This window comes from Momordica charantia (genome assembly GCF_013281855.1).
Source record: "Momordica charantia cultivar OHB3-1 chromosome 4 unlocalized genomic scaffold, Mcharantia_2.0 BLBB01000004.1, whole genome shotgun sequence".
Classification (NCBI taxonomy): domain Eukaryota; kingdom Viridiplantae; phylum Streptophyta; class Magnoliopsida; order Cucurbitales; family Cucurbitaceae; genus Momordica; species Momordica charantia.
Genome location: NW_028275162.1, coordinates 28,181,599 through 28,205,873, shown reverse-complemented (window position 1 = coordinate 28,205,873; position 24,275 = coordinate 28,181,599). Strand labels below are relative to the sequence as shown.

Below are 24,275 nucleotides of genomic sequence, written 5' to 3'. Positions count from 1 at the left end.
ATGTAATTCATATATATTGTGAAGCAAATTTTTATGCGGACCGACTTGCAAATCAAGCTTGTAACATTCCAATAGGGACTTATTAGCTCAAGAAGCCTCCTAGAAACATCCATCATCAAGTTTTAGCAGATATTTTAGGGGCCTCCATGATCCACCATATCATCTTGCAGTTGTTTGAGTTTTTAGTCATGTCTTACCTTCGAAAAAATCTACATCTGTATTAATGTGTATTAATGCATCTTTGATGGTATGTTCTACTAAACTTTTAATAAACTGTATTTATGTACCCTGTATTTCGGATATGTATTTGATAACAAATTTAAAAGTTTGAATCTTAATTTAAAACCTGTTCAACTGTGTTTAGTAATATATTTATAAGTTAGTTTGAGTTACCAATTAAATATTTAATTAAATTAAAAATAATATTAATTAATTTATTCATTTTTTTTTTGTTATAAATTTTGGAAAATCATTATCTTACAATATTATAAAATTTATAATATATTATGGTTTACATATTTTAATTAAAAAAATCAAACGAGTTTGTAATATGAAACAATACATTTATGGGTATATTTATTTATTTTTCAATGTAATTCTACAAAGTTTAAAATCTGAAAATATTGAAAATTTTTATAAATTACATAATTCATAAATAATTTTTAAAAAGTAAATATGCCAAAACAGATATTCATTTGACCAATAGATTCAGTTAATTTGAAAATAAAAAACATAATCAAAATTGCCTACCAAAAACAAGTTCTTAGTAACTTAACCCTACAAAACACATACTTTATACTAAATGTATATTGTTACTGTCAAAGTAAGAAAATAATTCACATCTTAATGGTGTGATAGCAATATTTGTCCGTTCGATAGATTTAATAGGGACTTGCTATAGAGTTGTGTAGAACAAAAAAAAAAAATTCATGAGTACTAAAAAAATAATTAATTTGTTTTTTAATGTAACATGTGGGATCGAATCCGCAACTTCTTAATTGAAAATTTATGTTAATTATTCTCGAGTTATGTTTGGAATATTAAATTCACAACTTTTTATTCAAAGATTTATGTCAATTATCGATGAATTATGTTTGAAAGATCGTATTCACAACTTTATGGCAAGAAATTTATGTCAATTATCTTTTTGGTCTTGACAAAAAAATTATTGATACTGTGTTTTTTTTTTTTAAGAAAAATCAATACCTACTTGAGCAAGAAAGATCAACCAACTTGAGCTGTTAAAATTATCGTACGAACGGTAATTTAAATATTTCAGGAAAGAAAAGGAAAAATCTCAACAAAGATCTTAAAAAAAGTATTCCAACAAAAAAACGTAAAAACAAAAATAAATAAACAAGAAGGGTGGGAGGTGGCGACGCCATATCTGCGGTTCAAGTCCCAGAGGACGGGAGAGCCGGAGAGGTACACAGAGGAACAGATCGTCGTGAGCTTGGATGAAACAAAGGTATTCTTTGATCTTCTTCAAATCATGATTATATTTTGCAATCCTCCACAATTTTATCCAAGATTGCTGAGATTTTGATCACCCTGCAATTCTTGCAACTCATCCCATTCTTTTTTGTGTAAATTTACAATCCATTGTCTTTCTTGTCTGCTCGTTCGCATGAAATCTACTGTAGCACTGACCTTTCCCTTTAGTCTTTTCTTCCCAAATTGCCTGCTCTGTTTTAACGTAGCCGTAACATCAATACCATAATTAAGATAGATGAAGTTGATGAATGTGAAGAACTCAATTGGAAGTTGGAAGAGGTAACAGGCGATTCTTCTGCTTTTACTTTTCTTGGCATTTGGTTATGGTAGGGTTAGGAGAGTAAGACGAAAGAGAATATAAAATTTCATTTCTAACAAGAATATGGGTCCTCCATTGTGGTAAATTTCATCAGTCTACTGGCGACTTGATGCAATTTTGACGAAGCATAATTGTTGCAAAGATTTATTATCAATAACCATATCATTCCTGATTCAACCTAAGGCTATAAATTTATTTCATAGCCATATAATGTCATGGGTCGAAGCATTCGAATATAAATAGAGCTGAGTTGCTAGCCAGCTCATCAAACTGAACTAGGTAATAAAACCAACTAAACTTATTTAATTACAACAGAAGTATTAACTAGTTAATATGAAGCAAACATTGTTAAATACGATAATTCAATAGGAAAACAATGCTCTTTTCAGTGTGACTCTATGAGTACCTGTCAAGTATTTGTACAAGTTCAATGAGTTAATCTTATTCTAATCCATCAGTACGTAATGTTGCTGTTGGCTGATCTATATTCGTTGATATATACTTGAATACATTCTTTTTAACTTTATTATTTCTCATTCTGTGCACGTGATATTCACAAGAACTATTGATATACCATAATTGATACTTCGTTCACATTTACAAGGTTGAATTACCAGTTTCATATCATTTTTTGTCTTGGTTCGAAGTTTCATTTTTGTTGGTTTGAATTTTTGAAATCTCCACTTCAATGATTTGATAAGGGTTACTCATTTTATTCCATATTTCCATGTAAATGAACTATTTGTAAATAGCTGCAGGCAGTGAATGATCATATCCCTCCTTCCACTTGAGCTCAGCTGTTAAAACATTGAAGGAATACTTCGACCAGAAATGCCGACTGCCCAGGAATCCTCAGAAGTTGGAGCTTCCAGATCTCCTGATCAAAATGAACCATATGGAAACAATGAGCTAGAACTACTTTCAGTGTTCTGGAATCAAGACTATAGTTGCTTTGCTGCTGGTACAAGCTGTGGGTTTCGTATTTACAATTGTGATCCTTTCAAGGAAACATTTAGACGTGAACTGGGCATTGGTGGATTTAAAATTGTTGAGATGCTGTTTCGGTGCAACATTTTGGCACTCGTGGGCAGTGGAACTAATTCTCAATATCCACCAAACAAAGTTTTGATTTGGGATGATTATAAAAGTCAATGCATTGGTGAATTTTCATTTAGGTCTGAGATTCGAGCTGTAAAGCTGAAACGTGAACACTTTGTTGTCGTACTTGAGCATAAAATATATGTTTACACACTGATGGATGTCAAGCTTCTTCATCAGATTGAGACTGTTGCAAATCCAAAGGGCATATGTTGCCTTTCCCACCATGTAAATACATTTGTGCTGGCATGTCCTGGTGTTCAACGTGGACAGGTGCACGTTGAGCACTTTGGGCTAAATGTGACAAAGTTATTTAATGCGCATGATTCTCATATTGCATGCTTGACGTTGACAATGGATGGTCTACTTCTTGCAACTGCCAGCACCAAGGGTACTTTGATACGAATTTTCAATACATTGGATGGAACTCTCTTGCAAGAGGTATTGTACCGCTAGACCCTGGATTTGACTATGGTCCCACGTTCTATTACACACATATGTGTGTGTGTGTATATATATTTAATTGAAAAGTGAAAACTGATTGTAGGAGCTAGCTCTTGTACACCTTAATGCTTCTGACAATACAATTACATCACCTTACATTTTTTGACATCAGAAAATTTGTAAGATATTTAATTTAAAATTTTAAATTGGTGGACACCATAGTTTGAACCATGATTTCAAATGCATTTGAGTTTGCAATTTGCCTTCCTAGACCAAGTTATTTATATTAGATATGATGTTGAAAGCAAGAGAAAAGAGAAGACATTATATGCACTCACTTGATTGTTGATCCTTTTATTTTTAACGCAATTAAAATAGAATTGAGCCTAACTTCGTACTTCGTGTCATGACTTTTATTTCCATGATAAAATATATTCTATTTTCAGGATGTATAAAGCAAAAGATTTGATGACTAAGAATATCATTCTTTTATGCTGTGCTTTTTGCAATAGAATGAGAATTATGAGTTTTAGGATTGATGGATGGCTTCTTTTGCACTTGTAATGTTACCTTTTCTTTTTTCTCTCTCCCTCTGTATAATTTTTAATTTTCCTTATTATAATAGTTATGAAGGGTTTTAGTGCCGCTTTTTATGTTTTTGTTGCATGTACTTCTTCTGTTTAGGTACGAAGAGGAATGGACAGAGCAGAAATCTTCAGTCTTGCTCTGTCCCCAAATGTCCAATGGTTGGCAGCAGCAAGTGATAAAGGCACTGTTCATGTTTTTAGCCTTAGAGTTAGAGTGGTTGGCCCAGATCCATCCCCTGATACAAATGTAATTCAGGGACCCACACTATTCCAGCAGACTCCTTCTACTTCCCTTGATACCCTCGTTCCTTTGAATACTGGTTCAAACCCAAGTTCATCATTATCGTTCATGAGAGGTAAGGTAGTTTGTTTATCAGTTATATTGGGGACTTTGAATGGTTATGATTAAACTCCATGATATTTATGAAGCTTAACATTGTAGTTAGAGTAGTTTCGTTGCAATTTATCCGGGTATCTGTTATTTTAAACAGAACAAATAAGTTTGGGAACTTCTAAATTTCTGAGGTTGGGATGGTAAACGACATTAGGATGGCCAACTGTTGATTGAAGTACATAACTTCAGTAGTAATCTGTACTCCTACTTCTTAAATTAGAGAACATGCCAATCATCTTGATGGGGGAAACAATGAAACAAAAGAACTGTTCTCTTTCTTGTTTGGTTTTGGCGAACGGGGCCAACATTTGCTTCATATTTGTGTTTGATGGAAGTTTTCTGAACTCGTGAAATCTTTTACTAATCTTTCACCACACAATGCAGGGGTTTTACCGAGATACTTCAGTTCAGAATGGTCATTCGCGCAGTTCCATTTGCCAGAGGTGACACAGTTTATTGCAGCATTTGGATCTCAAAACACGATCATTGTCGTCGGCATGGATGGGAGGTAAGCAATTGAATTGTAAATATGCTTTCATGTTTCCCTCCTGCTGTTTGTTGTTCATGCTAATGCGTAAAGAGATAAGAAAATTTGTTTCCTAGATCCAAGTTAACATATGATATATTTGTAAAACCTGTTTATTCCATTTTTGTTCTTAATCCCTCAACCTTGCTTAAAAAGTCATTTTGGTCATTGCACTTTTTTTAATTAAATTATATAACATAAACTTGATGGCATATAAAAAGTGTTTGTAACCGCAGGTGGTAGGTTATAGGTTGGTTTTCAAATGGATTTGGATCATTGTTAGATTATTAATAAAAAATATTCCTGCAATGAAAATGAATTACGTACGAAAGTTTAGAGATTAAAATAAGATTTAAACCAAATAACTTCGATGTCGGTGAAGATACTATTGGTTCTTAAGGTAGTGTTTGGGTGATGGAAACACAAAATACAGAGTTCATGCTTCTTACTTGTGGAATTTCATTTGTTTTTCGTTCAGTTTCTACAAGTGCAGTTTTGATCCAGTGCGAGGAGGACAAATGTTGCAGCAGGAATGCATCCGTTTTTTGAAAATGGAAGTAGGAGCCGATCGAATTGATCTATAGGCTATGGCCAGTAGATTCTCTTCCCTTGTAAATAGTAGCCTTCACTTCTGTGAATATAACAATAATTATTTGGAAGGGCTGCATTTCCATCTTGCCATTTGCTTAGATAATAAAAGATGAATATGGTAACTGCAGAATTTACAGTTGGTGATTGCTGAATAGAAACTTATGATTCTTTTGGCTGCTTCAATTCGTACTTTATAGAGAGATTTTTTCAGGCTATTTTTTGCCGTGCTGTGCCACTGCTGGCTTTTCTTTTTGGTAGCAAAATCAAATCTATACAATAGTTTTGTTAACTATTGTCTTCAGTCCAGATCTTCTTGATGAAGTGAGAGAATGTCTTTTATGTTCTTTTTTACTGATATTTTCCTTTTTTTTTTCAATCTTTGGCTTTTCAGTTTTCTGAAAAATAGTTACTTTTTAAATATATTTTTCTTAATTTTTTGATGTAAGATGCTTAATAGTAGTCATTTATGGAAGTGTAATTAGGAGGGAATTAAAAAAAAAACACACACAAAAAGAATATGTATTTATATATATAGCACTAGGTTATACAATCATGTGACAAACCACTTATATTTTTATTATTTGTTTTCTATCATTTTGTGCTGTTAACTTAAGTCATTTATATTTTTTAATTAACCCATTTTCTATCGCAACAGTTCTACTATTTTTTTTCTTAATATTTCTGTTAATTGATATAAAAAAGGTGTTTATAAAAATTTAAAGCTCAAATGGTCGAATTTATGTGCTTATAATTGGTTTTTGTAGAAATCAAATATCTTCCCATAAGAGATAAAACCAACCTACATGTTCATACTCATATTAGAATTTAAAACACCCTTGTTATTTATTTTTAAAATTAGCAAAGGTTAAATACATTTTTAGGGCTCTTATAATATTTTGGCCTCCGTACTCATTCAATCTTACTTAATAGTGGACGAAAACTAAACCATTTTTGAATTGTAGGAGTTCTTATGACTTCATGTATATGTTGTTTTTTAATAAAAATTTTAATGAAAAAAATATAACTTAGAATGCTAAAATATAAAAGCGCAATTTTAGACATTGATATCAATAAAACTGTAGAGGTCTCAAATATTGATGGAAATTCCGACAAGATGTCATTGCTAAAATATGAAAACTATGCGATTTTAGACGTCGATATCAATAAAACTGTCCGAGATCTCAAATTTATAAAATTTTGACAAGATATCCATAAATAGTTTTGAAAAAATTGTAAAAATAAAAAAATATTTAAATTAACAAATAAGTATTTTACCTTTTTCAAATAAGTTTAAAAAAATTATTGTTATTGAAATTAATTAGAGGTATATTAATGATATTTTCTAATACTTTATCGATTTTTTTTTACTATATCATAGAAATATCGACGAATCTATTAACGTATGAAAATAGATACATTCGTACCGAGAGTCAAACATATTTTTCCAAGAAGTCAAATATATATATATATATATATATATATTTCCAAGCACGAATAGATTCCAGTAAATTATTATTTTTCTTTTATTTTTTAAAATCCTTGCTTCTGTAGACAGCCACTCTCTGCGAACTTGTGCATGTATGTGTAGTTTTTAACTGACAGACTACAAACTTATTTCTGCAGAAAATGAAAAGGAAATCTTGAGTTTCAGAACATTACAGCTATTATTTCTTCAATGCATCAAGATCGAATTCCCGACGAAGTTACAGCTTCGATTTCACAGTCTTGTCTTCAATGACCAATACAACTTTTCCAACAACTTCTCTGTCCTTTATGGCTGAAAAGGCAAGGTTGGCCTGTGAAAAAAATTAGACGAAATATGTCAGATTAGATGCTATGTATTTTACCGTAACGTAAGGAAATAATCCAACATTGAACACGAAAGAAAATACTTATATTGTTTTATTTTCTAAAGGGATGTATCAGTTTAGGTTGATATGCAAGCAACTCAAGGATCTGACTCAAAATAAGCATGATAAATCAATAAGGGCCAACGTAAATAGTAGAGGATTTGGTGGAATGACTTCAAACTATAGTGACCAACTACCAAAAATTTAATATCTTATAAATCACCTCAACTAATTGTAGTAGGGTCAAACAGTTGTCCCGTGAGATCAGTGAAGGTGTGCTCTCAAGCTGATCCAGATATAATAAAAAAAAGCACATGGCAAATTCATTTACCAGTGACACATGATAAGTAATGAATCAGTCAAATAAGAGCAACAAGAGAACTTTTATACGTTTTTTTTATTGCAGTAGATATGGAAAACCTGAGTTCAACTCCTCACTCCTTTTAGACTTCCTACATGGTTTATCAGTTGTCAAATCCCTCTTTCCTCATTCACAAACATTCATGGTGAGCCACCCTTCTTTATACAGTTGCCTCGTAAATACAATCCTTGATGCGAGATCGGTTATCTCGGGTTGTTTTTTTGGGTATGGAAGGGGTGGGAGTTAATGGATTAGTGCTTGGAGTTCCAGCTCAAGCAACCACCCCTCATTCATCAAAGTCAAAATCTTATGCTTATTAGAAATAATTTGTACATTTTTTCAATAAGCATTCGGAGATTTGCAAACAGTAATATGCTCAAAGAATGGTGAACAGCCAGATAAATTTAATTACTAACACCTGACAGAGAACTGGCCCCAGAAAGAAAAGAAATCGCAATAACCCCGAAATAAAAATTCGCTAGACGATATCAAGAACATGATTGATAAAAATCCAATTCCACATGAATTTCTCAAGTTCTCAAATCTTTTGACATCTTTCAGCTATTGAAATAAGATCAAGGATTACTCACCTCTGGCAGGCTATAAGTATGAGAAATGTGAACACGGATTGATCCACTTGATAACCATGATATTAGCTGATTCAGAGATTCTTCAAGAACTTGGGGTTGATGGATTGTGTGGCTGCCCCAATAAAGTCCATGAACCGTCCAGTTCTGGTCATATTAGATAAAGATATTGAACATTTGATAAGTTCTTCAGCAGTTAGCAATTGAAGGGTCGTAAAAGGAAAAGGTTAATGTTATATCTATCTAGTCCTTGGATACTATAAAAAGTGTCTAACAAGTCTCCGAACTTTCAATTTCTGTGTTTAGATATGTCCCCGTGTTAACTATATTAGTATAAATATCATATCATCAAATATCTAGACCGGCTTGAAATTAGCCCATCGAATAATCGGTAAACGATACATTTAAATTGCCAGAAAAATATTAAACTGAAAAAGTTAACGACGATCTGTCTGGCACGAAACTAAAAGTTCAGAGATCGACTAAAAAACTTTTTAAAAGTATACAGATCTGATAAACCTAATTTTAAAAGTTTAAAGATCCATTAGTAACTTTTTAAAGTAAAGGGACTAAATAAAGCTGCGACACTAGGTTTACTGGGATGGAAATGGAAGAAGCAACCTTCTGTCCTTAAGTTGCCCAATATAAAACATGCTTGGAAGAAAAAGAAGTTACCTTAACAAGAGCGATATTTGCGGGAATAACAGGGATCTCCCCACTGGCGAACCCGATGACAAGAATGTTTGCACCCCAATTCAAAAGTTTCATCGAATCTTTTGTCAACTTTCCCCCAACTGGATCATACAAAACATCAACCCCTTTAAGTTTTCTTTCCTTGAGGAAGCCCTTCACACTTTCAATGACGTTCTGATGATTTACATCCACTACATGGTCAACGCCCAACGATTGGAGATACTCGGCCTTTTTAGCTCCCCTGAAAGACAATGCATGCAAGGGATAGATCTCATTTTATGTTTCAAACATCAGTGCAATAGACAGTAAACTGAATTATAATCTTGTCTAGGAAGTAGGAGAAATGGGACCAGCAAATAACAGAAACTCTTGGACAGAGCTGATGTTTGATTAGGATTACCTAGCAACAGCAATAACTACTGCACCGCAAATCTTTCCGATTTGAACAGCAGCTATCCCGACACCTCCAGCTGCCCCGAGCACCAGCAATACCTAACAGTTTCCATTTTAAAATCATGCATTATGGATGGCACGTTATCATACTCTCTCCAAAAGTCTAGATATTTAAGAACAAAACAATCTGAGAAGCAAATGGTCAAGAGAAAGGAAGTGAATAATAGCATGTTTAAGCAAAGGTGGGAAGGAACAATTCTGGCCTGTGGCTATTGACCATGGGCGAAAAGAGAAGATGTTGAAGTGATTGGACTTGTAATGCTTTTTTCCCTCTCTCTAATGGAAAACCGAGCTCTGATAGGAGGATACAGAAGAGCAAAACTAGAACCTAAGTTATGGTGAGAATACAATTTTTTTTTTCATTTTTTTTTAATTATGAACCAAGATTGGAAAGCTGTAATTCACCCGTTAATAAAAGGAGTAATCAAATACAATTTTTTTTTTTTAATTTATGAACCAAGATTGGAAAGCTCTACTTCACTAGTTCTCATAGGAGGGGGCTTTCTCATCGCAGCAAACTCAATATACTTTTTGTTTCTTACAAAAAAAGAAAAAAAAAACTTTCATTGGATCTTGACAAATGAAGCATTATAAAACGCCAAGGCTATCTAATATTTATGAGAATAAAATCTAACGAGCCAAAAAGCTATAAAAATAAAAAACCACTCTCACCAAGCTTCAATAACTGAATCATGCTTCACCCAAAAAAAACAAAAAAGATTGTAGAAGGCCAAAGCTCAAACAAGATTCCTAGCTATTATTAACAAAATCTTTCGAAACAGTTAAAATTAACCAATTTGAGCATAACTTAATTAATTAAAGTATCTACTTTCGACCGTGAGTTTGAATCTTCACTCCCACGTGTTGTACTAAAAAAACACCTAACGAAATCTGAAATAAAACTTCTACCAAAAAAAGAAAAAAGCCATAAACTATCATCAACCTTATTAATGGCTCAATCAAATGCTCTTCAAGCACACTTTTCAATTAATGTCTCAACCAAACACACTACTCATTAAAGATGGCTCAACTAAACCAAAGTAAACTTGGAAATTAGAACTTTTGGCTTAGGATTAATCTCACTTTTAGACGAAGTTCCTTTCACTATTTTCATCTTTTCAATCTATCAGAATACTACTAATCTTTGCATTATTTGGATTGGAGCATACAAGGAACTGAGCATCTGTAAGAGAATGCACGCAGAATCTCTTGCCGCCAAGTTTTTCTTCCATTGGTCAGCAACACTTACATATCGAAGTTGAAAGATTTTAATATTTTCTTTCTAATTTGTCTCCCTTGATTTTTCCTAAGTTGAAAGACTATATATATATAGGAAGCTAAAATGTAAAATTTTATTAATTTCTGGCTTTTCTCCAACCTGAGATAGCACACTTTGTGCCTTGATTAAAAAATTACTGGCTATTCTACTTCTTCTTCTTCTATTGATGTCAATTAGTGATAAAGTTTTGTTAAGATGTTTTCATAAGTTTCTAATCCAAAAATTACACGAACACCAATGATGCGCAGAAATTTGATTGGGTGTCAGGATTTTTGTCTTGCTGCAAGAAATTGAGGACTCCATTACGAATAAATTGCTTTCTCCGATTTCTTAATCGATTCTTCTGCTTCTGTAAAGATTGTTGTCTAAAATCTTATATGCAGAAGCCATTTTTGTAAGCTTCTTTTTGCGCTTAGAGATAAATCCATGAAAGATGTTAGCAAATTCACACATCTCATCAAGAGAGAGAACAATACCTGTCCAGGGGCCAACTTGGCCCTGTGTACAAGAGCAACATGCGAGGTCCCGAATGCAACCGGAAGTGCGCCGGCGGCCGCCAGGTCGCATCCATCTGGAACTCGGAACCTTCAGTTTGTTCATAAAAAAGGTAAAAACAATACAGAGAAGAGAGATGCTTCAGTGCAAATTCAATGGCATCACATGGCTGTAAGAGAAAGAGGCCGATGGCGGCGAGAAAGAATCATACAAACGTGACTCATCGACGACGATGAATTGAGCAAAAGAACCGTCACCGGCGAAGGAGCAAACGCGATCTCCGACTCGAAACTTTGTAACCTTGGAGCCCACGGCATCGACGATTCCGGAGTAATCAGAACCAGGGATGAACGGGAGAGGAGGCTTCTCCTGGTACTTCCCAAGAATCTGAAGGTAATTGGCGTAATTCAAACTTGTAGCCTTCACCTGAACTCTGACCGACGTCGGAGAATCCAACTGCGGGATCGGATGGTTCTTACTCAGTACTATCGGAGAATTCTCATCGATTCGCGTCGAAGTTGTTGGATCTCCGAGCTTCCTGCACACCAGTGCTTCCATTGGAGTTTATCTTGCTCTTGGTTGCCTCAATTTCGCCTCTGACGGAACCCTATGCTAGTTCTATACGTGGAAGACGAAAGACTCCTTCAACGCTGTCGTTTCAGAGAGATAAAACCAAAATCTTCATTATGATTAGACGACAACGCTTTTTGTGCGGCACGGCTCTCAAAAAGTTCGGTGGATCGGGCCGAGTAATTCGCGCTGGATGTTCGGGCACGTGCTCTCCCCTTCCGCTGCTCTGTTCTTGCATTTCGGTGCAGGCATCAATGGCGGTCCAAGGATTCATGGCAGCTATGGTTTTCCCTCTTCGCCGCGCCATTTCTCCTCAATTTCTCGCGTTTCTCTCTCTGTTTCCCCTGCTGCTTCTTCCTCCGTAGGCGGTTCCGGTGCTGAATACTCTGGTAATTTACTCTCCTTCTTCCTTTCTTCTGGTCTTCAATCTCTGTGTTTTCTGCAATTCACTTACGAAACTAGTTTTCTTCCTGTCGTATGCTTTCTGCGTTCTCGGTGAACCATGATCGGATAGTTCTTGCTCCAAAAGTAGGATTTAGGGTTTTATTTCTGAAGAAATCAGACTTTGACGATGTTTCCTTTCTTTTCTGGATGGAAGATAGAGTAGGCTTTTGGGTTTTACTACTGATGCTCACACAAATGTTCTATGGGTGACTTCTTCGAATCTACAGACCAATTGTATGATTCCAAAGCAAAACGGAGGAGGAAAATAGCTGGTATAGATCAAGAAGAACTGTTGGAACCAACAATGTTGGCTGATCCTGATAGTTGCTTCTGTAAGTTTAATGATTTGGAAGTACACTACAAGGTTTATGATCCGGAATTACAAGGGGACACCTTATTCCAGACTCAAACTACGACCCTGACCCCAAATCCAAGTCCAACTCTGCCTGTAACTTCGTCTCCTCATCAGACTAAAAAGATTGGTCTTCCTATGATTCTCTTACATGGCTTTGGAGCGTCTGTTTTCTCATGGAATTGGGTTATGAAGCCTTTAGCTGATATTACTGGTTCCAAAGTTTTGGCATTTGATAGACCAGCCTTTGGATTGACTTCAAGAGTGAATTATTTGGGGCATTCTTCTCCTGGTATGAAGGACGAAAAGCCTCTGAATCCATACAGCATGGCGTTTTCAGTCCTTGCTACTCTCTATTTTATCGGTTTCTTAGGAGCTGAAAAGGCAATCTTGATTGGGTATGCATATTTCTGTCTTTACTTCTGTGGGTTGTCTCTGGTGGGAACCCATGAATTTCATCAATCTATCCTTCCAATGCACCATTTCAGCATAGTTCTAATCGCACACACGCATACTGGAAAGGTTCATCTTGTTAAGATTATATGACTCTTCCTTTTCCAATCACGGAATCATTTCATGAATAGTAGCAACCTGTGACATATGATCTTTAAGGAGGATTTCACAGAATAAGACTTTGGTATGACTTTTGGGAGGATGAAAAATGTTTCTACTTTCCAAAATTTTCTCAGTATTTAGTTAGATAATCAAAAGTGATTTTGAAAATTCTTAAAAACAGTACAACATTACTTAAAGGCTTTTAAGGAAAAACATTTAACTAGTGCTAAAGTAGTTATAGAAAAAGTGTTTTTTACTTAAACTGAAGGTGTCATTTGAAAAAAAAAAAAATCCAGAGTAACAGTGGAGAGCTAATAAAGGTTTTGATATCACTTCCTAAATTTCTTGATGAGACCAAACTGTTTTCTGGTTTGATTTTTATTCATGAATTGGGTTCTTCTTCTCTTTAATTCTGCGACCTTTCTAATCTATTATGCAATCTGTTATCATCCTAGGCATTCAGCTGGCTCGCTTATAGCAGTAAATTCATACTTCCAATCTCCACAAAGTGTTGCTGCTTTGATCCTTGTTGCCCCAGCAATTCTGGCTCCTTTTGGGGCTAAAATTCGCGAAGACAGCCCGGTCCAAGAGAATGTCTTCGATTCAAATGCTGTAGGGAATCCAGTGATCCGGCTGTTCAAGATTCTGTCAGAGGTGGCCAAGCTCATTGTTCAGTCGATAATGCAAATGATGAAAGGAATTCTAGAAATTGTTGACTCTTTGTACATAAAACTTGTATCAGCTATTCTACGTTCGACCTTGATTCGAATGTTGGTAAAGTATTTCATCTTGTAGCTTGCTAAAGTTTCTCCCTTTACCATTTAAACTTAAATCTGTCGAAACTGAGCGCAACGGATTTAAATATGTATATATATTTTGTGCTGTAGATTTGTCCCTTCATTTTCAATTCCTTTACTTTTTCAACAACTGAACATATTAGTTCTTTAAACATTCTGGTGTCTAGGTACGGCTGATTATTGATAAAGCTGGTTTTGTTGCTATTAAGAATGCTTGGTACGATTCTGCTCGAGTAAATGAGCATGTGCTACACGGCTATACAAAGGTAATTATATTAGTTAGAGCTATCTTTATTTTTTCGTTTTTTATTCGAGAAGGCTATCTCATGGTAAAATTTCAGCCATTGAGGACAAAAGATTGGGACAAGGCACTTGTAGAATTTGTTGCGGCAATGCTCACAGATAGGGCTTCCCCACCACTTTCAAAAAGACTACACGAAATTTCCTGTCCTGGTAAGTTGAATAGTATTAACTCTTTATTCCTCCCAACACTATGCTGCCTGAACTTGCTCTGCATCTATTTAAAGAGATGAGATATATTAGGATTGGTTAAGAAACGGCTCATTGTACTATTATTAGAGTAATAATTTAGTTTCTGAATTTTAGTTTCTAACAATTTAGTCTTTGTACTTTCAAATTAGTTACGATTTTATCCCTGTACTTTAATGTGTAATAATTTAGTATTTGTAGTTTAAAGTTTATAACAATTGAGTTCCTATTGTGGAAAATGTAGTCAAGATTTAATATGATTTCTCATATATGTAGATCGATAAATTGATGAAGAACTAAATGTATTTATAAATTACAAAAACTAAATTGTTATATAATAAAAATCAATATTTGATGAGGCTTTTTACGGTAGATACTAAATTGTTACAAATTTTAAATTATATAGACTAAATTGTTACGTGCTAAAGTTCAGAGAATAATTGTTACAATGAAAGTACATGAACTAAATCGTTACAAATTAAAATTTAGAAAATTAAAGTTGAGAGAAAATCATTACTTCAATGAAAGTCCATGGACCATTTTTTAACCATTTATATTTAAGTGAAAATTTCAAAGACTAATTAATGCAGGCTGCTTACATACATTTAATCAACACTGTTTCTGCCAATTTTGGGTAACAAAAGTATTAGAATATTTTTCCTGTTCATTTTCCAAATCAATTCAACAGTTCAAACTTGTTGCATTCACGAGCTTAACCTAAACTAGTCTATAATTTGGCTGCTGTATGAGTTCTAGTCTATTTATTTCTAAATTTAAACTCTTCCTTAACAAAGGAGACATCTTATGCTAATGATCTTGCTGTTTTGCCAACCGATTTCGGTTTTTCAGTTCTTATCATAACTGGTGATAGCGACAGGCTCGTGCCCTCTTGGAATGCTGTGAGACTTTCTCAAGCCATACCAGGATCTCACTTGGAGGTGATCAAGCATTGTGGCCACCTGCCTCATGAAGAAAAAGTGGATGAGTTTGTATCAATTGTTCAAAAGTTCTTGAATAAAACTCTTGCCGATTCGCAGAAACCGTAATTTAAACCGCTACGCAGGCCTCCATACTGTTAGATTTGTTTAAAACTTGGGAGTTTTGAGGTATATGTATTGCATTTAATCCTTGATTTGGATGGTCCTGTTCTTACTATTGCGGTGAAATGGAGGAACCTTCTTGTTGGGTTTCATAGAGCACAACTGCTCAAGGTTTTTGATACAATAAGAGTTCCTTAATTTCATTTTACAAAATTGTATCTGACTATGGAGCAAGACCTGGGAAATAGTTGTAATTGTTGCTTAACTTTGTATCTAACTTGTTCTTTGGCATTTAATTTTAGATTTTTTACAAAATAATTTAAATTTTGTATTAAATGCAATGTAGGAATTTTATGATACAAAGCAATTGAACTTTTACAAAAAAATTAAAAGCATTAGAAATTTGTTGAAAATATTATGTTAATAAATAGAAGGAATGATTTGTACTAAAAAAAAAACAAGGATGATTTGGAAGTATATTCGAAGTCCAAAACATTTTTACTCACATAAACATAGTTTATTCAATCGAAATACTGTTGACTTTCTAATCTGAGAAACCTTTTTTAAGTTCAATCGTTGCACTGTGAAAAATCAAACCATTAACTTAATAAGTGCCTCGTCCATACACTTGAACCGACTGTTTTTATTAGTAAAATTTTTTTTAATAAAATTTATTTATTTATTAAATGCAAAAAATGTCACATCAAGAAGTAATTACAATTTACAAATATATATATAGTATATATTTTGAAGATGAAAATATATTCCTTTTAAAGTATACGAATAAGAAAAAATGAAAGTTTAGAATTGACCGTCGGGATATATAATATAGGATTTATAACTGTATGGCTGATTTCCTGAAGCTCTCTTTCACAATGGTTGGATAATTTCCTGAAGTTAATCATGTCATCTCCACATGGCATTTAGATGCAACTGCCATATTTTTCCGGCCACTCTTCTCGCCATACGCAACCTAGCTAGAATTGGAAGAACAAAATCGAGCATCCAAACACGTAAGTTTCGGAATCATTTGATTGATTGTTGAATTTTGTTTTTGTCTGCAATGTTTCGCGGAATTTGACAGGCATTATGTGAATTGGTGTAGAGTACAGCGATAAGGGAGGTTCGAGAGGAAAGAGGAGCTACAGGAAGGCGGTAATGGCGCCGAGAAAGAAATTGCCTGGTATCAGTGATGAGTTGCAGAAGCTAGCCGATGCTAACATGGACGACGTGTCGGCCAGACGCCGAGCGAGGGAGGCGTTTAAAGGAATTCAGCTCGGAATTGATCACATGCTGTTCAAGGTATCACTCTGGTTTCCCGTTTCTTTCTTAGTTTCATGCTCGTGGTATGTTATTAAGGCTTAGGTCGATTTTGGATGTTTGATACTTCATGCTCATGCTGTTCAAGGTATTCTGGTTTTCCATTTCTTTCTTTACTTCATGCTCGTTCATGTTCTTAAGGAGTTGGTCGATTTTGGATATCCGATACGCTGCTATTTGCCTTGTTTTTGAAATATGGGAATTCGATTTTCTATGGGATTTCAATGACTTTTGTCGTTGTTCTTTTTCAGACACCTTGCGATGGATTGAGGATAAAAGAGGTAATATCTTGTTCAATATGATTATGGTGTATCCCAGTTATTGGGATGCTATAAATTTTAAGCTTATAAACCACGCAAATTTTGAAATTTGAACTGAAGCAAGATGAATCAATCACCATTTCTTCTTACAGTTTCCATTACACTCCACGGGCATGGTTTTCTTGCAGCCGGCCCTATTTTTCTGTGGGAGAGAAGAAAGTATGAGTAGCCTTTTAGGAAAATTCCAAAATCTATACTTGTCTTAGATACATGGATGGTTCGAGAAGATTGAAGGTCAAAAATTAAAGTTAGACGTATCTGAGATTCTGAATTAGTTACATTCTTGAATGGTTGAAATATTTTATAAAACTTAATTGTTGAGTCTTTTGGGTTATTTTTCCAGAAGTATAAATAGATAGATGTGTAACAAGTCATTTGGCGTAGAATAGAAGTCAATTGCAAGACAATAAATATAAGTTAAGTTTCTTTTCCATTATTGTGAGTAAGAGAACAATTTTCCTTTCTCGACTCTTGTGTTTGTGTGTTGTTGTATAGTTGTGGATGTGAGTGTGCACTCTGTCTCCGACAAAGTGATGCCAAAGTTTACTTTGTTAATTATAAAGGTTGCACTTTTGTTTATATTCCCTTACAATCCTATCCAGACTGTTCTTCTTTAGTGTTCACTTGTGTATTCGTACCCACCCTTTGTTCTTTCATCTATCTCAATAAAAGTCTTCATTTTGCGTACAAAAGAAAGGTGGCATGTGCTTTGCTAAGATATTAGTGGGTCTCTTTCAAAGCTGCTCTTTTATATGAACCAGTATTAATGAAAGGTGTAATACCATTCTATACTTCCTATGAAGTCTATGCTATCTTGTTTTCGAGCTAAGACCATCAATTTTGTTGGTACAGTCATATGAGGTCAACTCCAGAGGATTGGAAATATTTTCAAAAAGCTGGATTCCGGAGACTACCCGCCCTAAAGCAATGGTGTGTTATTGTCATGGCTATGGAGACACCTGCACATTTTTCTTTGAAGGCATGTAGCTCCTGTGAAGCCATAGAAATGGCCTAGTTTGTCACTTTGCATATTGATCTCATAAAATGTTGACACTTTTTTGTGGTATTGTATTTCAGGAATTGCAAGAAAGTTAGCAATGTCAGGATATGGCGTCTTTGCTATGGATTACCCAGGGTTTGGTCTTTCAGAAGGTCTTCATGGCTTTATACCATGCTTTGAAAGGCTTGTAGATGACGTCATTGAGCATTACTCCAAAGTGAAAGGTGAGTTAAATTACTAAATTTTGTTGTTAACAGATTTGTAAATGTTTACAGTATTGAGAAAGCTGTTTTGAGAGACAACCAAATACCATTATTTGTTTAACATGAGGATGGTGAGCCCTTTTTTCTCCTTCCCTTATCCTTGCCTACTTCGATATTTCCAATTTCAAATTTGTCCTTAGAATGGATCTCGAGGAATACGAATAATATTTGCTTCATCCTTTTAAGTTAAGATTATATTTTATCTCCTGCTGCCTTTGGGTCCACAACCTATAGTTGGACTGTTGGAGGGATGATGTAAATTTTGTTGTACATAACAACAAAATTCCGACGTGAACATAGTTTATATAATATACCTCCTCTGGATGGAATTAGATATGAGTCATGTTGGTTTGGCATCTTGTATAATTTTTGCATCTAAAAATATAGCATTGTTGGGGAGACAAATTGAATAATGATGATAGTTGGGGCTCTCTTGTGTACGTGTGTAGTTTTGGCTATCCCCTCTTTTGGTTTGGCTGTGGTATTTTCAAGGCCAGCTTTGATTCTCTCTTTCATTTTACTTAATAATGAAAGTTGGTTCTTTATTAAATAAAAGAGAAGAATTACAAGATCAAGGAAGTAAACTTGATTATGAGAAGTCTATTTGGGATAAAATGATTCTACGCTGTAACTGGTATCTATGATAGATCTTTTCTTTAAAAAAAGTTATCCATGATAATAATATCACATGGGCTTCTCAGACTCTTATTCACGATGAGGATGACATATGTCATCATTTGTATGTTTTAAAGGATTTTCTGTAAGTACTGTAAAATAGATGTCAGTCAGTCTAATAAAAGGTCTTGCCATAGTCCTGCTTTTTCAAAAGTATTCCCATTATTGAGTTAATTTAGGTTGCTCGGATAAATTTGGGTACATCTGCAGTTTACCGAAGAAGGATAGGATTTTGAAAGCCTGACACTTTACACAGTTCTTCGAGGGAGCTCTGTGGGGTTAGTGGAAGATTAATTTCCATAAACTAATATCTTAAATTTGATATAGTGATATATGAAACTGATGGACCAAACATTTCTGTCTTTAGCCAATGGTATTTTGTTTTTGTGTGTATGCTTGTGGGTGAGAAAGAGAGAGTTGAGCTGTCAGTCTCTGGGGATGAATAGGATCTAACGTATAATAGGTTTTTGGACAGTGATTAAAAATTGAAAGGTGAATGAAACATTGTAATCAAATGGTTTTAAGCAAGATGAGGAATCTTACAAAATTCCCCACTCCCCAACTTTTCTTAATGAGAAGTTAATAACTGCAATCCACGAAAATTTTGTTTTTATTTGATTTTTTGCTGAAAGGTTTCCTTTATTTTATTGCTGCCTTCCTTGCCTTTTGTTTACCTTAGCAGCTTATGCCTTTGTTGTCCAGAAAAATAGATCCAACAATATTCTCGAATAAAAGAAGTAACAAATTTGTTTACTGCAAAACACCTTCTGTTCCACCTTTTCAAAAATATTTGTTTCGTGTTACTTATATCTCAACAGAGATCGTTCAAACAAATAAAAAACTTTGTGAATTACAGTCCTTTATTAGAAATTTATTTACTTGATTCCAAGGGCAGAGAATCCGGAGTTTAGTGCTCTCCCAAGCTTTATCTTTGGGCAGTCTTTGGGTGGAGCCGTGGCTCTCAGGATACACCTCAATCAACCTCGTTCATGGAAGGGTGCAGTTCTTGTTGCACCAATGTGCAAGGTATCTTCCTGAAAAGATCTTTTAGAACACTTTCTTTGTTGGTCAGGGCTCCAATCAACTAAAAAGTTTTCTCTAGATTGCAGATGATATGGTTCCACCATGGGCACTAGCACAAGTATTGATTGGAGTGTCTAAATTCCTTCCAAAGTATAAGTTGGTTCCACAGAGAGATTTGGCTGAGGCAGCTTTTAGAGACTTGAAGTATAGAGAACTGGTTTGCCCCTTTAGTAGAATGTTCATTTTAACAAAAGGGTGGTGTTAAAAATATCAAATGCCTGCCTTTTTTTTGGGGGGGTGGGGGGAAAATAGATCTATTTAATTTTCTTTTTCATTTCTATGGATGCAGACAGCATTTAATGTCATTGCATACAAGCATAAACCACGCTTGCGAACTGCCGTAGAGATGTTGAAAACTACAGAAGAATTAGGACGCAGATTGAGAGAAGTAGGCTACTCTCTTAACTTTTGGATTATATGTCATTTTTTTTCCTATATCTTGCTCCACTGGTCTTCACTGCATATGTTTTCCATAGATTTTTTCTAGATAAGAAATAATTTCATCGATGGGATAAAATTACAAAAGGTGGATGACAAGAGGAAGACCATTTACTATTTTTTGAAGCTTGATCTCTCCTTCAACCAACCCCAATCCAAGAGAATAAAACACTTCCAATTGGACAAAAGAGTCAACAAGCGATAAACTTGAAAATGAGGAACTTTTACAGCATGTGAGAGACAACAAAGTAATAGATTAAAGAAAAACTATCAAATGACTTTTTCTTATTTGAAAAAGGGTTACATTGTTTCTTCCAATCCATGTACACCATAAAAAAGCCTTAATAAATTGGACCCACAGAACTTTCTTCTCTCTCTTGAAGATTTGAGAGCGAGAAGAGGGAGAATAGGAGGAATAGAGAGGATTGAAAAACATGGAGGGACCGTGAGGGTGATAGGTACTATCTTTAACCTGTGGAAGGGATAGTAGGATTAGACAAGTCATGTTTGGACAAGGTATGATATTCATCACTTCTTAAAGATATCTGCTCGATTTGATTCTTCCTGTCGTGACTTTTTTAGCATAGTTCTAGATATAAAATTAGAGTTTTGGATTCTTTCTTGGCTTGGAAGAACAATACCCCATTTCTTAAACCTTTCGAAATCCACTTATTTATTTTCTGGCTCATGTATATGTTCACTAACAGATGCTGAAACATTTTGGCATTATCTAGTAGTTAGTTAAAGGGGCAAAAAGGATGTCATATTGTCATCCAGTCGTTAAATGACAGATTTACTTGAGCGGTTTATGTAAGTTTAGTATACCAATAGAGCAGCATTCCTTGTCAACAACACTTAGTTTTTATGTATAGAGAGGATCTTCTATTAGATATCTTAGCAGTACTGGAAAGCAATAAAAAGGTTTTATATAGGCATTCAGGGTTGTCCAACTCAAACCAGTCTTCATTTGAAAACCTTGATCTCTGAACTGCGAGTGATCTTCTGGTCACAATTTTGGCAGAATGTCATTCTTCTTTCGTCTAATTTTGGCAAGATGTCATTCTTCTTTCGGTCTCTTCTCTTGGGCCTTCGACTCGAAGTAATTTTATAATTACTCGTTTTTGTTTTGGTGACTAGTTGGAGAGTTTTAACTTCGTGGTCATTGTACATTACTTTTGATCCTTTGTTTGACACTATTTTTGTTACTTCGTGGTCATTGTAATGCAGTTTCTCATTTGCAGTTACTACTATACTTCTTTTAAAGATACATATTATGGCTGTTATTCCAAATTCAAGTTGATTCAAGGAAAAATATAGGAAACAAAACTTGAAGAACTATCATTTTACTGACATGCCCTCTAGGTTTCCCTGCCAATATTGATCCTGCATGGGGAGGCTGATATCGTAACCGATGTGACTGTGAGCAAGGCATTATATGAGAAAGCTAGCAGTACAGATAAGAAGCTTAAGCTTTATGAAGGTGCATACCATGCTCTTCTGGAGGGTGAGCCAGATGAAATGATAACCCAAGTATTTGACGACATAATCTCGTGGCTGGACGAGCATTGCAAGTAACAGGTTTGCTGATCGACCTTCGTCGTTCTTTCGTGTATGATTTGGTGGATAAAGAAAAAGGAAAGGGAATGCAGGGAAGAAGCATTTGGAAATTATGTTATTTGGCTTGCAATATCAAGAAGTTGAAGCAAGTACTAATATTATTAATTAAACTTGCGGATGCTTTGAAAACAGACATCTTTTTTTCTTTTTGTTTTGTTTATGGCCCAATAAATCCAAACTTAATTTGGGTGCAAGTTGGAGGGTATGAGTTCAAGAACCAGACACAAGCTATTGAAGAGTCCTTTCATAATTTGAACTTTCATTTCTTACATCTAGTGAGGTTAAACTCGATGGTTTTATTTTAAAGTTTTCTGTTTTAAAATCATTATTATTTATAAACATTTTATTTATTCAATAATCTATTTTTTAAAATGTTCTTGAACCCTAGTTTATTTATTATTTTCTTAATATACAACGAGAATATGGAGATTTGAACTTCTGACTCTAGAAAGTTACTCTAGTTAGTTTTCATATAAAAAAAAGTTACTCTAGTTAATTTCACCTTAAAATTCATTAAAAGGAAAAACGGCTTGAAAGATCTCTTTTAATTTTAAAATTTTGGTTAAAATGCAAGTATTTTGCAATTTTAAAAACTAAATACAATTATACAAGATATAAATAACCTTTACAAGCTTGATTTTCCAAAAATATTTGATTAAATAAAATTTGTAATAATTTAGTCATTATTAAAAATCTCATTAAAAATAAGTGTTTGATTTTTATTTTTTGTCACGTGATAATTTAGTCTTTGTAAAATATAAACATATTTAGTCCCTCATCTACGTATATAAAAAATTTATCAAAGAAATTTCACAATAAAGACTAAATTATACTATAGGGACTGAATCAAATTGTTACATACTAAAGTTTTTTTTTTTTTTTGAGAAATTGTTACATACCAAAGTTAATAGACTAAATTGTCACCAATTTAAAAGTATAGAGACTAAATCATTACAAAATAAAGTTCAAAGACTAAAACATTACTTTAACTAAATTAAATGAACCGAATGTGTTTTTTTTAACTAAAATACTTTATAAAATTATTAGAAATAATAATTTGGGATTAGATCATGGATTATTTAGGGTATCTAGATTGGATCATGGATCAAGTTTTGTAGGCTTTTCCGAATAGGCTACCCTTCTCGTTGAATCGGCTTATTGGATCAGTTCAAAGTAATTCAAACAAGTTGGCCCAACCCAAAGTCCAAATTGGGTTGGGCCTCTGTCAAAATTTTGATTTTTGGGTTAGGTTTGGGTCGGTATTTGGGCCATATATGTTTTGATGATTTAAGAAGTCGAACCAAAATTAACTTGAATTTATTAGATAAAAAATTACTTTTTTCTTATTTATTATTACACTTTTTTTTAAGTACATTACACATCCATCATTTAATTACTTTTAAATTGTTTATTTTATAATTCTCCAACCTGTTTTAGAAAGTAGTTAGATCAGTTCCTAAGCATATTATTTTTCATAAAGTATAGTTTGAAGATAGGTCCTTAAAATACCATATTTCAAATTTTCATTTTTACACAATTTAAAGATAAAATAGTTTAAAAAAATTTCGAACTAAATCAACTAAGACATTACATAGTATGATTAAGGTCTATAAAAATTGCACATTAAGGATCCGTTCGGTAACGTTCCAATTTTATTAAGAAATCTAACTATTTTACAACTAACTTTATTTCTTGTTTTTCCTTTTTTGAGAATATTCTCACAATTATATAGAAATTTTGGGAACAACCAAAACAAGTTTCTCACTTCTTGTTCTCATTTTCAATTTGTTCCAAAACATAAATAAAAAGATTGTTTTATCATACTTCAATTCTTGAGAGTTGGAATCATGCAATACATTTTTCTTCATTAAAAATAAAGAAATAGAAACAAGAAACTGGAACATTACCAAACGAAAACTAAATATTTGAGTCGGATCTAAAAAATTTCTTTTTTGACACAACTCAATCAAACACAACCAAGATGAACACCTTATTTTAATTCAACAAAATTGTAATTCAAAGATTTCTTTTTTTATTAAAATGTGGCTTAAAAGTCAACCCACCACAATTCATTGATACTATGAAAATCATACTTAAAAGTTTCATCACTTCAAACATTACTCCAATGAACTTTAGAAAAT

The 24,275-nt window shown here is 33.9% G+C and overlaps 4 protein-coding genes across 10 annotated transcripts; 3 read left to right on the top strand and 1 right to left on the bottom strand.

Annotated features, from left to right (window-relative positions):
• The first annotated feature begins 1,307 nt into the window (after positions 1-1,307).
• Positions 1,308-5,636, top strand: LOC111006722 (autophagy-related protein 18c). 2 transcript variants are annotated; one of them, XM_022278801.2, is made up of 5 exons: positions 1,308-1,468; positions 2,566-3,352; positions 4,040-4,298; positions 4,721-4,844; positions 5,341-5,636. In XM_022278801.2, exons 2-5 carry the CDS (start codon positions 2,645-2,647, stop codon positions 5,444-5,446), a joined length of 1,197 nt encoding a protein of 398 aa, XP_022134493.1. In that variant the 5' UTR covers positions 1,308-1,468; positions 2,566-2,644; the 3' UTR covers positions 5,447-5,636. The 2 variants fall into 2 exon arrangements, with proteins under 2 accessions (XP_022134493.1, XP_022134494.1); XM_022278802.2 differs by having other exon boundaries at positions 1,311-1,468; positions 2,572-3,352.
• Positions 5,637-6,952: 1,316 nt separating this feature from the next.
• LOC111006721 (GroES-like zinc-binding alcohol dehydrogenase family protein) lies at positions 6,953-11,729 on the bottom strand. 2 transcript variants are annotated; one of them, XM_088122889.1, is made up of 7 exons: positions 11,383-11,729; positions 11,153-11,261; positions 9,345-9,436; positions 8,927-9,185; positions 8,255-8,398; positions 7,527-7,589; positions 6,953-7,249 (listed from the first exon to the last, which is right to left on the bottom strand). In XM_088122889.1, the coding sequence occupies exons 1-7, from the start codon at positions 11,727-11,729 to the stop codon at positions 7,157-7,159; spliced, it is 1,107 nt and encodes a 368-aa protein (XP_087979015.1). In that variant the 3' UTR covers positions 6,953-7,156. The 2 variants fall into 2 exon arrangements, with proteins under 2 accessions (XP_087979015.1, XP_022134492.1); XM_022278800.2 differs by lacking the exon at positions 7,527-7,589.
• A 205-nt stretch (positions 11,730-11,934) lies between these two features.
• Positions 11,935-15,695, top strand: LOC111006720 (alpha/beta-Hydrolases superfamily protein). Of its 4 annotated transcripts, none has more exons than XM_022278796.2 (6): positions 11,935-12,130; positions 12,413-12,935; positions 13,548-13,866; positions 14,057-14,155; positions 14,231-14,342; positions 15,228-15,695. In XM_022278796.2, the coding sequence occupies exons 1-6, from the start codon at positions 11,935-11,937 to the stop codon at positions 15,422-15,424; spliced, it is 1,446 nt and encodes a 481-aa protein (XP_022134488.1). In that variant the 3' UTR covers positions 15,425-15,695. The 4 variants fall into 4 exon arrangements, with proteins under 4 accessions (XP_022134488.1, XP_022134491.1, XP_022134490.1 ...); XM_022278799.2 differs by having other exon boundaries at positions 11,990-12,130; positions 12,340-12,935; XM_022278798.2 differs by having other exon boundaries at positions 11,990-12,130; positions 12,256-12,935.
• Positions 15,696-16,249: 554 nt separating this feature from the next.
• Positions 16,250-22,396, top strand: LOC111006719 (alpha/beta-Hydrolases superfamily protein). Of its 2 annotated transcripts, none has more exons than XM_022278794.2 (9): positions 16,250-16,431; positions 16,524-16,720; positions 16,990-17,019; positions 17,911-18,037; positions 18,136-18,282; positions 19,892-20,022; positions 20,099-20,236; positions 20,369-20,467; positions 21,880-22,396. In XM_022278794.2, exons 1-9 carry the CDS (start codon positions 16,335-16,337, stop codon positions 22,090-22,092), a joined length of 1,179 nt encoding a protein of 392 aa, XP_022134486.1. In that variant the 5' UTR covers positions 16,250-16,334; the 3' UTR covers positions 22,093-22,396. The 2 variants fall into 2 exon arrangements, with proteins under 2 accessions (XP_022134486.1, XP_022134487.1); XM_022278795.2 differs by having other exon boundaries at positions 16,273-16,431; positions 16,531-16,720.
• The last annotated feature ends 1,879 nt before the right edge of the window (positions 22,397-24,275 follow it).